This window comes from Ruditapes philippinarum, unplaced genomic scaffold (genome assembly GCF_026571515.1).
Source record: "Ruditapes philippinarum isolate M1 unplaced genomic scaffold, ASM2657151v2 ctg476_1_1_1_1, whole genome shotgun sequence".
In the NCBI taxonomy this organism is placed as follows: Eukaryota; Metazoa; Mollusca; class Bivalvia; order Venerida; family Veneridae; genus Ruditapes; species Ruditapes philippinarum.
The window spans coordinates 201,539-217,530 of NW_026858368.1; the positions used below are offsets into that span (position 1 = coordinate 201,539).

The window sequence follows — 15,992 nt, forward strand, 5'->3', positions numbered from 1 at the left end:
ATAATTTACGCTATAAAAATGAATTTAATTAGATAAATTAATCTAATGTTAATTAAGATTAATTTGTTTTAAATAGTTCAGATTTTCTAAGCTTTTAGTGAATTTTTTATAATGGAAAAATCATTTATGAAATATTTTCTGCGAGCCTAACAAATGGCGACCTGGCAACAGACGCCGTAACAATTGATTTTAATTAAGAGGATGTTTAAATAAATAGAGGCTTTGATGGTATTATTTCCATAAATAATTTGTTTCTAACAATGATTTTCTAGTCGTTTAAGCGGGTGCCATTTTCATATGACGCAGTTTTTAAGCAGAACATGCATTAATTCATTAAGCAGGTGCTTGTTTCTTAGTGGGTGGGGTGATGTAAACATCATTGATTTATGAGCAAAATTCAGTGGAATTGCTTTCTGGATTGAAAATATTGGAAAACCAACTGTTTAAACCTCTTTAACATAATATTTTTGAAACTGTGACATATATATTGGTCATAAATATGCTATTGGATGAATTTTTTCTTTTGAAAATCTAATTTCAAAATTTATTAATTTTGAAAGCTTTTCATTGATAAGCATATCAAGAAACAAAACTGGTCAAAATAATCCTGACCTGGTATATAACCTGCTAAAGAGTATATTTGCCACGAAGAATTTTCCACTATAGACCATTCCCTTCAATCAATAGGTAGCAAGACACCTCACCCCCCAGACACTTCACCCCTCAAATTTTGAAGACACTTCACCCCTTAAGACACTTCACCCCCCAAAATCAGTAAGACACTTCACCCCTCATCCAATTTTGTTCTATAAAGTAAATAAAACAAGTTGGTCAACAACAAAATGCTTATATATGTTTATATTTATTATTTTTAGTATTATTTGATTAAAATTTTTGCATATTACCTTTATTTTTACTAAGTTTAAAGCTGTTTTAGGTTAATTGGTTGTATTGCCAAATGATATATCACAGCACTTTCATCCATTAAGTGTTAATTGCATGTCACCTTGTTTATTCCACATGTTGATTAGTTGTTTATTCAACGGTTATCTCACAATTGATTAGATAATTGAATTAAAATGGTATAATTGTATGAAAATTAAATTTATTCTTAATAAATAAATTAAATAAATAAATAAAATGAATATAAATGAATATGAATGAATGAATCAGTTGCTTTATAAAATATAGTAAATATAAATATAAATTATTTATCATCATTATCAGACACAATTATCCTGCATTTAATACAAAGATCATTCATAATGTCATTTATTAAACAAATAAATAGCACCAGTTATGTTAATTAAGCACAAGGTTAAAGCACAAACCATCACTAAATGAACGTAACTCAATTATTATTATATGGTAAGGATCAAACTGAAATCAAACTTAATTAAGTACCAAAACTTCAAGAATTAAATCAACTCAAAATTTATTAGACAATGGCTTAAAACAATAAACATACTCAATCACTATTGAATGTATTTAACATAATCTACATAAATAATTGTTTAACACAAAATTAAAAAAATGAGGGGTGAAGTGTCTCAATCAAATTTCTTAAAATGAGGGGTGAACTGTCTGAGGGGTGAAGTGTCTGCAAAAAAGGGCCTAGGGTGAAGTGTCTGGGGGGTGAAGTGTCTGTAAGCCAATCAATAGGTCACTCATGTTGCTTAAAGATGATAATGAATTAAATAGTTTGATGTTGACTGTCTGATCTTGTATAGCATGTACTACAATGATTTTTTTATCCAAGTTCCCTCTTTCAAGAGATCAGAGAAAGGTCAATAACGCCAAAAAATGTTGGAGTGTCTTTGACAGAAGCAGAACTTTTCAATAATTCACCCTGAGTGATAGACCGGCTATACAAAACTGCAATGTGTGACTTCAGTGGTCAGAAACACATATTAATTATAAGACAAATGTTTCTTAGATCTAGGTTTTAAATGATTTTGGTGTCAGATTTTTTTAACATGTGCAGTTCCGGTCCTGATGAATTATTTAAGGGCCGGGCTAGTAAACCCTCCAAATTTACTCACCCTTCATAAAATGCACTCGCCCTGCTTTTTGACGAACAAATTTGTAAAAACAAAACTCAAATTGACTAATTACTGGTCTATATCGGTATAATTGGCTTTATTCAATTACATATTGTTCAATAATGATAATATTACTTTTTAGCTCACCTGTCACAAAGTGACAGGGTGAGCTTTTGTGATCGCTTTTCGTCCGGCGTCCGTCCGTCCGTCGTCCGTCCGTCCGTCGTCCGTCCGTCCGTAAACTTTTGCTTTAAATGACATCTCCTCATAAACCACTGAGCCAATTTCATCCAAACTTCACAGGAATGTTCCTTTGGTGGTCACCTTTAAAAATTGTTCAAAGAATTTAATTCCATGCAGAACTCTGGTTGCCATGGCAACCGAAAGAAAAATCTTTAAATATCTTCTTTTAAAGAACTGTAAGAGCTAGAGCTTAGATATTTGGCATGAAACATCTTCTAAAGAGTGTCTACCAAGTTTGTTCAAATAAAAGCCCTGGGGTCAAAATTGGCCCCGCCCAGGGGGGTCATTGATTTTCCCTATATGCATATTGTAAAAACTTAAAAAATTTTCTCTTAAAGAACTGTAAGAGCTAGAGCTAAGATATTTGGCATGAAACATCTTCTATTGAATGTCTACCAAGTTTGTTAAAATAAAAGCCCTGGAGTCAAAATTGGCCCCGCCCAGGGGGGTCATTGATTTTCCCTATATGCATTTAGTAAAAACTTAAAAAATCTTCTTTTAAAGAACCCAAAGAGCTAGAGCTAAGATATTTAGCATGAAACATCTTCTAATGAGTGTCTACCAAGTTTGTTCAAATAAAAGCCCTGAGGTCAAAATTGGCCCTGCCCCAGGCGGTCATAGATTTTCCCTATATGCATATAGTAAAAACTTAAAAAATCTTCTTTTAAAGAACCGTAAGACCTAGAGCTAAGATATTTGGCATGAAACATCTTCTAGTGTGTGTCTACCAAGTTTGTTCAAATAAAAGCCCTGGGGTCAAAATTGGCCCCGCCCTGGGGGGTCATTGATTTTCCCTATATGCATATAGTAAAAACTTAAAAAATCTTCTTTTAAAGAACCCAAAGAGCTAGAGCTAAGATATTTAGCATGAAACATATTCTAATGGGTGTCTACCAAGTTTGTTCAAATAAAAGCCCTTGGGTCAAAACTGGCCCCGCCCCGGGGGTCATTGATTTTCCTTATATGTGTATAGCAAAAACTTAAAAATCTTCTTTGAAAAAACCCAAATAGCTTTAGTTTAGATATTATAAGCATGAAACATCTATAAGTAAATATCTACAAATTAAAGCCCGGGGGTCAAAACTTGGCCTGCCCCAGGGGTGTCATTGTTTTTAACTATATGTGTATAGTAAAAACTTAAAAAATCTTCTTTTAAAAAACCCAATGAGCTAGAACTTAGATGTTTAGCATGAAACATCTTCTTATGGGTGTCTACCAAGTCTGTTCAAATAAACAAATAAAAGCCCTTGGGTAAAAATTGGCCCGGGGGCGGGGGGGGGGGGGGCTATATACAGGTGAGCGACCTCAGGGCCATCATGGCCCTCTTGTTTTATATGCATAATCTTCAACATAGCCTGAATACTTATTCCATTCAAATTTTACGTACTCGGCTATAATATCTACCTCATGGCTAAGTATAAAACATTACCGAATGCGTATGTATTAAACATTGTTGATTGCTGCTGTCATAACAGAATTAATTCATCATACGCATTCTGTTAAGTTTTATATTTAGTCATAAGCTCAATTTCTTGTTTTCCGTTGACAGTATGATGAATGAAATGGCGTCTGCTGTTTGATTTTTTTTACCGAATAACTTCATTTATATTAAATATTTAGAGAAAGATCATTTGGATCTGGAGAAACTCACTCGCCCTGTCAGCGAGTTTTATCAATTTTTTACAAGTTGGACCCGAACTTTTACTTGCAAATGCTAGCGGGCTAGTGGATTTGTCGGGACTTGCAGTTTTGCTATTTGATGTAGAGGTTTCTATGCATTGTAGATGTCATTGAGACTATATTTCCATTAATTTCAGGGATATTTTTTGTGCTTATTTTATAGCCGTTATTGGGTTATATTCCCAATTGAAATTAGTATATTATTTTCCCAATCCACAGAAAAATATTCCCAATTGAAAGTTACAAAATGAAAATATTGAATAAAAAATTCTAAATTTTTTAAAATAACGACTTCATTGTAAATTGTTTGAAGATACCATCCTAGACACTCACAGAGATTGTTTGCATTCATTTATCAGTGCAAAATTTCAGTCATGCATTTGTCCCAATTTTTAACAAACATCGCTGAAATTCCCTATTCCATGGGTATGGGTCATGTTCCCAAAATGCTGGAAAAATCCCTGATTTGCATAAGTCGGCCATTGTGAGTATTGGTGATTTGGGGATAAAAATCCAAATGACCAAACAATGTAAAGTAGATAGTTATTTTTGGTTAGATACTTAACTTTATCTGAACAATTAAATATTCATTTTTGTTGTAGTTAACATTCCAGATAACGTATGAATTGACGTTTTTTACGCTTCAAAATCAACTAAAAACGCACAAGGTTACCTATTAGTTGCATCCATTTATGCACCCTACAATGTAAAGTAAATCTAAGAATATACAAAGGCCTTTCAATTGAAGTGGAATTCATGCTGAATGTCTGCTAAATTTTAAATGGTCTTTCAGGGAAATACATAAAAGATATTTATTTTATATTTTCGCCTTCTATACCTGAGATACTTTCAATGAATCAAATTATTTTTTACAAAAGTGCGGTCTTTCATCATTCATTCTGTTCATTCCTTAATGAAAAATGAAATACCGCTATATTAGTTGAATGCTATTTTAGACTTGAAGAGATTAAAAAGACCACACTAAGTGACTATATTTTGAAATGTTATGATGCAAATAGAAAGATACATGTAATTAACTTAGTTAGAGAATGGTGTGTTAATTTTAATGTAATAAAAATATGGTGCATTAAAAAAGAGTAAGTCCTTTAATTTTACTCTGTATTTTTATGATATATTTAAATTTACCCCCCACATTCCGAAAAGTTGGGTTGTATTTTTATGATATATTTAAATTTACCCCCCGCCCCCCACATTCCGAAAAGTGGGGGTAATTAGACCCCAGTGTCAAAAAATTATCTGGAACCCTGAAACTGTTAAGAGAGACATGGATGCTTGAGGTACATTTTGTATTATAACATATTCTACGGAATATCATAGTCTTCAACAACGAAATATATTTGTGTTTTAATTTTCAGAATTACTATGATATAGTAGAACTTTGTTTTAAGAAAACATGACATCACAAGTTGATGTTGGCCTTGAGCCAAGGACATCACCAAAGTTACCAGCCCTAAGGGAGGGACAAAGTAGTCTTGTATGTCAAGACAAACTACCCTCACCACCAACGCCAAGGGATCAAGCATCTGAATGGGCCAAAGACATTAGGACCAGGTGATTATATCATTTGTTTGCTTTTTATTTCAACACTTTATGTAATGAAATATTTTTATAAAATTTATCAACAGTAAAAATAAATTGTTTCTATAATCATATGGTCAATTCTCAAAAGAGTTGTGTCATAAAATGTACCTGTTATTTAAAACACATGAATATTGTATGTAAACAGAATAAAATGTTCCGGAACAAAATATTGTTCTGCTATTTCAAGATTGGTTTTATACGTTCAGCAATGATTCCTTACATTCGCTGTTTGCTTTAAGGGTAATTTCCTACCTTATTTCTTTCATACAGGCATTTTGGAAGTATTCTTTTTTAACAGAAACAAGGAGTAAAGAGAAGGAAAAAACAACAAAACAACAACATAACTTACAAAGGTTAATATTTATTGATGTATAACAGACAAAAATGGTTTGATAAATGAGTGCCTGGTTTGTGTTTTCATTATTGCAGGATAAACCATTATTTAGACCAGCAACAGGAAGTTACAGAAAATGACATCAAATGTTTAAAACAAGAACTTATTCCAGTGTTTGTTGTCTGCCTTCAGCAAGATAGGTAAATACACATCTGTAAATTTATATATAAGTTTATATACATTTCATGTTAACTACCCGTATTATAAGCTAAATACATCTCCATATTTATATTAAAGTTTATACATGTTTACTACCCGTATAGGTAAAAATATATTTGTTAATTTACAAATATGTATATCTCAATTTATTAAATGATATACTTTAAAACTAAAGTTTAAAGCTGAGTGAAATGTCCACTATTTTGACAAGACATGTGTCTGTAATCTTCATGTGATGTTTATGACTGTTGTTCAGACATCATGTTTTCATACTGTCTTTAAGTTTAGAAACTGCCCTTTAAATTTTTCAATTTATATTTGCTACCAGCATGTTACAGAGGCCAAATATAATTGAGTTTTGAAATTCTGTATTTAAATAAAAAATAAAATACATTTATACATTTTCATTTTGATGTCTTTTTTTAGTCGACATGGATGGAAATATTTGACAGAGGTGATAGATTTACTGGAACCATACAACAGTTATCTGGACCTGTATGATATGAGAGCAGAGGTATGTTTGTAAAATGTTTATTTCTTTTGTTATAATTGTTTCTGCAGTACATACAGTACTTGACAAAATCAGTGTCTATTCTAGGATTCGAAAAACGGGGATTTTAATCGAAAAGTGAGAGTTAATTACATTGTTGATCATTTTCCTTCTTTCTCTTTGTAAAATTTCCCCCCTGCCTGTGAAAAAATAGGGGGAATCCTAAAAATATGAGTGAATCCCCCCCACCCCACTCCTAGAATAGACACTGCAAAATTTCAAAACATCACATCTTAATATCATAATTGTCTTTAGATAGAAAAAAGGTAAGATGTATTTACTAAGATCAACGTCTGTATTCAATGCCTAATTTCAGCAAAAAAAAAAATGGGTATTTTAACATCAATATTTGGGTAAAATAATACTTTTAGGCTTTTATGAATGTCTTCTTTTTATCAAGTGTATCTTCGTTTAGAAAATAAAGGTCTCAGTCATGCATATTTTTTTCAAGCAATAAAATAATACCATGCATGTTTTCAGTTGTTTTGCTATTTAGAATTTACCATGTAAAGTTACAATGTTTATATATATATTTACAGTTATTCCACTATTTAGAGAGAATATACTACCATGTTAAGTTACATCGGGAGAAGCTCTTTGATCTACAGATTACAGAATCTCTTCAGAAAGTCTTCCCTAAGGTAAATTAAAATGTTTAAAAGGAAATATGACACAAGATCAAGGTATTATGACAGAAGTTATTGTCTTGTTATGTTTTAATAATCAACAATAAAGTTTCATATTCTTCTTTATTATTGTCATGTGCAAGATAATAAAGTGAAATTGAATATTTTTATTATCTTTCTATTGCTGGTATTACATTCTCATGACTAGTTATATTGTATCATAACATTTTATTTCTAGGTTTATCCTTTAATTAAAACGTTTGTTTGAAACTAACAATAATTTTTTAAAGTTTATGTAAAGAAGATATGAGATTTTCCTTGTCTAAAATATGTCTGCAATAAAGCAGGAAATAACATTAAATTATATAGAATGGTGAGTTTGTAGAATTCATTCTTGTAAGTACAGAATGCAACTGATCACCTTGGTTGGCTGGAAATTCAGGTGTTATTTTCTGTAACTTATATGTCTTTTAAATGATTGACATACATGTTTTCATTTCTTACACAGGAGATACAGCAGCTTAAAGAGAGTGATACAAGAAAACTGAAAAATTATTGTGTTACCATTCCATCAGTGAGATTTTCAGCTGAAACGCCAAGTCCGAGGGTAAAGAAAATGGTTCCCACCCCTCCTACACTACTAAGTCTACCTGATGGAACAAACCCCTACTCTATGTATATCAATGTAAGAACTTTTTGTTATACAAATTTATATAGTATTAAAAATAGTTCAAAAGAGTTTATTATTGACTAATCTATTGATGTTGAGTTTTTAAGCCTATCTATCTAAGCATTTTTTTCTTGAATAATTCTATTTTACCACATTTTTTGTTGATTTTTCCCCAGACGGGGAAAATCAAATTAGAAGGGTTAACCATTTAAATTTGGTACCTTAGAAAATCCCCTTTTACGTAGCTTGAAGGCAACAAAATAATTTATTTTTATATTTTAAAAATTTCATAACTTATTTGATATGCATTGAATACTAGTATTTTGTGAATGAAAGCATTCTAGCTATTTTTCATGTTTGTTTAATTTTGATAAGGGTTTACTTGTGACTGTGATTATTCAGTAGCTATAGCAAACACGTTCTGTGCAAGCATTAACTAATAACTGAAAAAAAAGATAGGTCTTCAAAATGATTTGTTTTCTTAACTGTCTCCCTTTAGCAGTTTTAAATGTTTTCACATTGTATTTAACATATATATTGGTTTAGCAGAAACTATGAAATGAGTTTTGTTTTCTATTACAGGAGAATCAATCTGGAGTCATGCTTTAGGTCCAGTAGCCCAGGCTTTACAAACAGACATTCCTGATGAGACCACGGTTAGTGAGTTAAATATAACATTCTAGCTCATATTTGAATTTTTGATACCTTACTGGAAATAAATTTATGTCACCAACTGGATACTTGGATATGATTATGTATATGGTACCTTTCTTGACATAAGGACAACTAAGAAGTAAATAAAAAACAGAGACTATGATATAATGGGATGTTATAGCAGATTTTGTATGAAGTTAAACTACTACTTTATTTACATTTTGCTACTTTTATGGCTAATACTTTCCCATTTAACCTTATTTTGTCAGGTGATAAACATGTCATATGCTATTTATATGTGCTATTTATATATATGTTTTATAAAAACATATTCATTTCTGAGGCATAATGTGCTTTTAAAATTGTATGTACAGTATTTAAGTTCTGAGTGACACTGTTACAGTGTTGTTTACAGAATGTAGAGAAATCCCCAGATAAAGAGCCAGGAGGATATAAACTGACACCCAGGAATACTGTAGCCACATATACTGCTGCTGAGAGAAAGTTCAAGAAGACCCCTCGTATAGAGGTCAGTTACTCTATAAACAATTTTATTATAACTTTCAAGCATTCAATTTTCATTATGTTACAATTTTTACCTGTGATGATTATATACAGTTTATGAAGAATTAGAAGTATTATTTTTTAGCTTGACTATTTGATAAGAATAATTATTTAGCTCGACTATTCGATAAGAATAATTAGAGTCATTGTAGTCACCCGAGCGTCGGCGTCTGCGTCGGCGTAACCACTTATGTTAAAGTTTTTGTAATAGTTCAAATATTTTCAAAGTCCATTGACATATGGCTTTGAAACTTTGCACACTTTTCACCATCATAACCCCAACCTGTAGACAGGAGGAGGTAACTCTATCAAGCATTTTGACAGAATTATGCCCCTTTTTCAACTTAGAATTTACGTTAAAGTTTTTGTAATACCTCAAAAATTTCAAAGTCCATTGACATATGGCTTTGAAACTTTGCACACTTGTTCACCATCATGACCCCAACCTGTAGACAGGAGGAGGTAACTCTGTCAAGCATTTTGACAGAATTATGCCCCTTTTTCGACTTAGAATTTATGTTAAAGTTTTTGTAATAGTTCAAATATTTTCAAAGTCCATTGACATATGGCTTTGAAACTTTGCACACTTGTTCACCATCATAACCCCAACATGTAGACAGGAGGAGGTAACTCTATCAAGCATTTTGACAGAATTATGCCCCTTTTTCGACTTAGAATTTACGTTAAAGTTTTTGTAATACCTCAAATATTTTCAAAGTCCATTGACATATGGCTTTGAATCTTTGCACACTTGTTCACCATCATGACACCAACCTGTAAACAGGAGGAGGTAACTGTATCAAGCATTTTTTTTTACTATCAAGCACTAAGAATAGTCGAGCGATGCTGTCCTACCGACAGCTCTTGTTTGCTTTGAGCTTTTTCAGCTATAATATTGATCAATTATACAGATGGCCATTTATAAGATCATCAGTTCTTATGATAAGATTTGACAATGATCATCATTGTATAAATGGCTAATGAATTTAGAAATGTCTTATGTCAATCAACAACGAAAAAACGAACATCACTGTGACCAAGTTATTCATTTGTAGTAAAGTTCCAATGTCATTACAAATATTATTTTACCATATTATACAAGATAATTTTTACACAGTCAGAATTTGTGTCAGGTAATGACAATGTTCATATTACCTAGTAGCTAGTGACCTTGTTGAATGTATATTTGCAGGAGGAAAAGGTACCTAAGATGACTGGGAGAGAGGCAGTGGCTTACTTTGTCAAGTGTCATCATATGGGAGAAATCAAATCCCTGTTCTTTAACTATGCACCAAGCAGACATTTCACTCCATACGATCTAATATGTGTCCACAAGAATAAGGTTTGTATATGTAGTTATGTTTTTATTTAGTTTGTGATAAATTCCCTAGGACAAAATATTTTACTGTATAAAATTTTATTAAATAAGCTAAACTACACATTAATATATACATGGTACAATTATCAGTTTTAAAGATCACCTTCACATAAATATCACATATGGAAAACCTTTCAATACTTTCAACTTTGCTATTGAATAATTTTAGTGCCAAATTACCTGTTTTGAGAGACTGTTTGTCAACAAAGACATTTCAGTTTATTGTCCCTTACCCTGCTGAATCATTATACATAAAAAATGTTCTTCTTTGAATTTTGAATTGTCCATGGTAAAATACAGGGATTTTAATATTGAGATAACAGAATTAGGCATCAGCAGTTGAGCCTAGTTAATATGTAGGGGTTCGTATCTTTTTATTTGTGGCACAGTCAAATTGTAATGGTTTATATCTTTCAAAAAGGTAAAATATGGTAAACAAGATCAACAAGGAAAGGTGGCCTTCAATGAACGCAACTGTTGACTGCCTGTAAGACTGCCTGTTATCAACAATTTAGATTTTTTTTTTGTATAAAACATTTGATAAAAGAATATATTTTCTACACAATATATACTATAGGTTGAAGATGAACATTTTGTGTTTTCTACATTTGGAGTACTTCATGTATTACCCAATGCTCCATCTGAGAGTAAAACCCTGGCTGAGTGGCAGAGAGAAGCTGTCTTATGGAAGGCTGTATCCAGTATACCATTTTTCAAACATTACCTCATCCGTAAAATGTTTGATAGGTAAATAATACATAAAATTTTCTCATTGGATTTCTGATACAAAAATATTTTAAAACATTTTCTAGTCATAAAAAATATATGAGCCGCGTCAGAACAAAACCAACATAATGGGTTTGCGACCAGCATGGATCCAGACCAGCCTGCGCATCCGCGCAGTCTGATCAGGATCCATGCTGTTCGCTATCAGTTTCTTTCCTTGTTATAGGGTCTGTAAGCGAACAGCATGGATCCTGATCAGACTGCAGGGATGCGCAGGCTGGTCTGGATCCATGCTGGTCGCAAACCCATTATGTTGGTTTTGTCATGACACGGCTCATATAATGTTATAATTTAAACTAAAAGTTATAAATATTGAACATTGCAGAAGTTTTATATAATAAAGAAATTAAACATGATTGTATGTTAAATATTTTTGTTATGTTTTTATAGATGGAGAGCAAACAAACGTTACTTGGATTATTTAAGAAAACAACAGGTTATCTCTTCCACCATGTTACAGAATGTACCTGTATTTGGAGCAGCTCTACTACAAGTGTTGAGGTAATTATATCATAAAATGTTTACTTTGAAAATGAAGGTATTGCCTTATTTGATTAATTGTCTTTTCTCTGTTTTATAATCTATTTCACCAGATAAATTAGATATTAACAGTAAAGGCAAATTTGTAAGTTTGCCAAATACATGTATACGCAAATTTTTATGATAAGGGTTTGTTTAAAATACAATGTAGGTAATTTTGCATATAATATTGACATGTTTCTATATATGTTGTCACTAGCATAAGTCTGATAGTATGTATCCTGTCTAAGAGTCAATAAGTTTATAATATGACTGATTTATTATCTATGTAATCATTTCAGACTGTTGAAGGAGCTTATTACAGTGAACTTTCTCCCATTTGAAACAGAGTAAGTAATTGTCTTGTAAGGATTTGTTTTACAATATGTTAATATTTCTTTGTCTAATTGTAATATAATATTTACATGGTTTCATTTTGAACTATATTTTTTGTATCCATAATATCAAGCACATGGCCAGCATGTTACATTATTTAATTCTGGTCCTGTCAAGTAGGATATTAAATATGGAATTAGAGCTCTTCAAATGTTAGTCCTACAAACCTCATATCTACAATATGAGTCCTGCTTGTGATAAGACATTCCAGGAGGGTTCTGGTTAAAGACAGTGTATCTAGATACACATGCTGATAATACATGAGGAGAAAGTTGGCATTTGAAAGTCATTTTCCAACATTATATGATTGATATACCTCTTTAACCAAACAGACAAGTAAGCTAAATAGAATTGGGAAGGTTTGTCTATTGTCTACTTGAATATATAACATACAAACATCACAGGTAGTTGGCAGAGATACCTTACTTTTATGTTTCCAGCAAAATGTATCAACTGTCAGATTTTGAGAACAATATCAACTACAAAAACATCCAAGCTGAAAAGATTCTAGAAAAATTCTTCACGTAAGTAAAACAATGTCTAGTTATTTCAAACAATCTTTTGTAGTGAGATACATGTATAGTATATATATATATGGCTTAATCCATTCAGGGTTAGTGCTTGTAAAATTACTTATTTATTGGAATTAGGTCTAAAATTATTGTTTAGATTGATTTTTAGCTCGACTATTCGAAGAATATGAGAGCTATTGTAGTCGCCCCGGCGTCGGCGTCAGCGTCCGCGTCGGCGTCTGCGTTGGTTAAAGTTTTTTGTAAAGTCAAATATCTCAATTATTGATTGAGATATTCAATTGAAACTTACAATACTTATTTATAGTAACAAGGTACATCAGATTGACAAGTTGGATAACTCTACCTACAATATTGACAGAATTATGCCCCTTTTTAACTTAGAAATTTTGGTTAAAGTTTTTTTGTAAAGTCAAATATCTCAATTATTGTTTGAGATATTCAATTGAAACTTACAATACTTATTTATAGTAATAAGATACACCAGATTGACAAGTTGGATAACTCTGCCTACAATATTGACAGAATTATGCCCCTTTTTAACTTAGAAATTTTGGTTAAAGTTTTTTTGTAAAGTCAAATATCTCAATTATTGTTTGAGATATTCAATTGAAACTTACAATACTTATTTATAGTAACAAGGTACATCAGATTGACAAGTTGGATAACACTGCCTACAATATTGACAGAATTATGCCCCTTTGAAACTTAGAAATTTTTGGTTAAAGTTTTTTTGTAAAGTCAAATACCTCAATTATTGCTTGAGATATTCAATTGAAAATTTACAATACTTTTTTATAGTAACAATGTACATCATTTTGCAAAATTTCATAACTCTGCCTGCAATATTTGCAGAATTTTTTCCCCTTTTGAAACTTAGAAATTTTGGTTAAAGGTTAAAGGTCTTCAAAGATATTTACTTGATACTTTACACATGTACTTAGGGTCATAATTTGAGGGTCATAATTGTATGTCACTGACCAAGTTCCATAACTCTATCTTGCATTAAGGCTGATTCATATCCCCTTTTCTACTTAGTCTCTTGGTTAATGTTTACATGCAAGTTTTACATATCTCAATAACTATTAAAGATATTTATTGAAAACTTCACATATGCAATTAGGGTCGGAATTGTAGGTCACTGACAAAGATCCATAATTCTATCTTGCATTTAGGCTGATTTTTCTTCCCTTTTTCAACTTAGAAATTCATGGTAAAGTTTTGCTTGTAAGCTGTTATCTCCATAACTACTGAAGGGTTTGTGCCTTTTTTGGGACAATTTTATGCATTCATAATAATAAAAGCAGTGATTTACTTGATAAAACATCTTAATGCCTTTTCTGTCAATTTTATGTATTCATAGGTAATTAGTATTATTATACTCAATAAAACACCCTTGTGACATTACCTTCCAAATAGTCAAGCCAATACTGTATAATTAGACTCTCTCTAAGGCCTATAACATGAATTTATAAAAAAAATTAGCCCTTTTGTGAACTTAGAAAATTTAACATTATCAAGGCTCTTTAACTATCAAGCACTTAGAATAGTCGAGCGTGCTGTCCTACCGACAGCTCTTGTTATGGATATGGTGTGACATACTTACATGTAGTTTACAGTTAATACTGTGTTTATGCTGTTTGTTTATCATAGCAGCTTTTGGTTTTTAACTTTATGAAAGTATGGATACATGCAGATAAAAAGTTCAAATATAAATGACCAATTATACTATGTAGGTATTGTAAGATGGTTGTGGACAAAACAGCGGAGGAATCGTTCAACAAGTTGAAATACTGTGAGGAACAAGTGAAGAAGAAAACCTATTTGTAAGTCTTTATATTTCTGTTTGTCATTATCTAAATCTGTACTGTTATTTTTGTTGATTTAATTAGGTGTGTGAAAATTACACAAGTTTTGTTGGGGCTAGAAAAAAAAAAAAAAACCCACCTGATGTGCATAATGCTACGTTAAAGTAGGTTAATTCTGACATTCAAGTACTGACACAATTTGTCTATTGAACCATTTATGTTTTTCTTGTATATTTTGTATACAATTGTCTCCCTTTTATTCTATTTACTCAATAAAGATAATAGATTTATACTGTACATAGAGTTATCCCCTCTTCATTTTAACATGAAATGAAATCAAGGGAAATAAATAATCACATAGTTTTCCTTTAAGTACAACATGAGAGATGGCTTAAGTTGTCTCTCTTAATTACAGCTTCAATGTTACAGGAAGTTGAAAGATAGATATATAATAGAATTATCTCCCCTTTCAGTTCCAAGGATTCTCTACACATGCAGAAATACAAGAAGGAACAGAGAGAGGAGAATTTGAGATTAGCAAGAAGTGAGACTGGTCGTCTTGGTAACTTTGTCAAGTTGGTAGATCAGTTGATTGTAGAACATATGTTTTATCTGACCAAGAATCAGGTGACCATGTTTGTAACTACTGTATTACTAACTGGGCAGTCTCCATTGAGAGAAGGTTTCCTCAAAGCCAATCTCACTTTCACAAAACAAGGTAACTTTTATCGTGTTGTCATCCTTCTTCTATATTAGTTAAGTTAAGGGTTTAAGCTAGACGTTTAATTTTTCTAAAAAAAGATTTTTTTGAATGATTATAGTTTACTATGATATCAGAATCAAAAATAATAATTGTATCACATAGCATTTTGCATTATTGATAATTAGTCAATTTCTGTGTATTTCTTTACTTTATTATTTATTGATAATAAAATTAATGAGGTGTAGAATCAATAAGATAATAATTGTGTATTGAAATATTGTTTGGTAAGACTAAGCAAACACTTTTGGTCTGTCTGTAAATGCATGAAGAAATTTAGAGATAATAAAAGTAGATCACAAATAATTATTATAATGATAAACATGAATGTGTATGATATGTTACAGATGTACTTGGTATTTCCCCAACAAAGGAAAAGCTGACAAGAGCTGTAATAAACACATTAAAGGGTATACCTACAGTGTTATGTACCAATGCTGTACCCATGGACGGTTCTATAACAGATCCACATACTGATACACAAACTATTGGTGATGAAACAGAATCATCCATCCAGAAATCGGAACAGGCTAAATCAATCACAGATTCCAGGTAGATGACTTGTCTTTGGCATTTTTATTTATAACAGAAAAATGAGAACTGGAAAGAAAATTAATAGAACTTAAAATTG

The 15,992-nt window shown here is 31.4% G+C and overlaps 1 protein-coding gene across 1 annotated transcript in view; it reads left to right on the plus strand.

The window, feature by feature from the left end:
* The first annotated feature begins 115 nt into the window (after positions 1 to 115).
* Positions 116 to 15,992, plus strand: part of LOC132752971 (dynein heavy chain domain-containing protein 1-like) — a 106,728-nt gene continuing 90,851 nt past the window's right edge. Inside the window, exons 1-16 of the mRNA XM_060743385.1 lie at positions 116 to 228; positions 5,342 to 5,537; positions 5,997 to 6,101; positions 6,547 to 6,634; positions 7,210 to 7,311; positions 7,805 to 8,012; positions 8,549 to 8,622; positions 9,036 to 9,149; positions 10,377 to 10,526; positions 11,140 to 11,309; positions 11,739 to 11,849; positions 12,170 to 12,217; positions 12,704 to 12,787; positions 14,530 to 14,619; positions 15,075 to 15,319; positions 15,709 to 15,913. Coding sequence (XP_060599368.1) covers positions 5,380 to 5,537; positions 5,997 to 6,101; positions 6,547 to 6,634; positions 7,210 to 7,311; positions 7,805 to 8,012; positions 8,549 to 8,622; positions 9,036 to 9,149; positions 10,377 to 10,526; positions 11,140 to 11,309; positions 11,739 to 11,849; positions 12,170 to 12,217; positions 12,704 to 12,787; positions 14,530 to 14,619; positions 15,075 to 15,319; positions 15,709 to 15,913 — 1,952 coding nt within the window. The 5' untranslated portion in view covers positions 116 to 228; positions 5,342 to 5,379. The remainder of the gene's footprint in view (positions 229 to 5,341; positions 5,538 to 5,996; positions 6,102 to 6,546; positions 6,635 to 7,209; positions 7,312 to 7,804; positions 8,013 to 8,548; positions 8,623 to 9,035; positions 9,150 to 10,376; positions 10,527 to 11,139; positions 11,310 to 11,738; positions 11,850 to 12,169; positions 12,218 to 12,703; positions 12,788 to 14,529; positions 14,620 to 15,074; positions 15,320 to 15,708; positions 15,914 to 15,992) is intronic.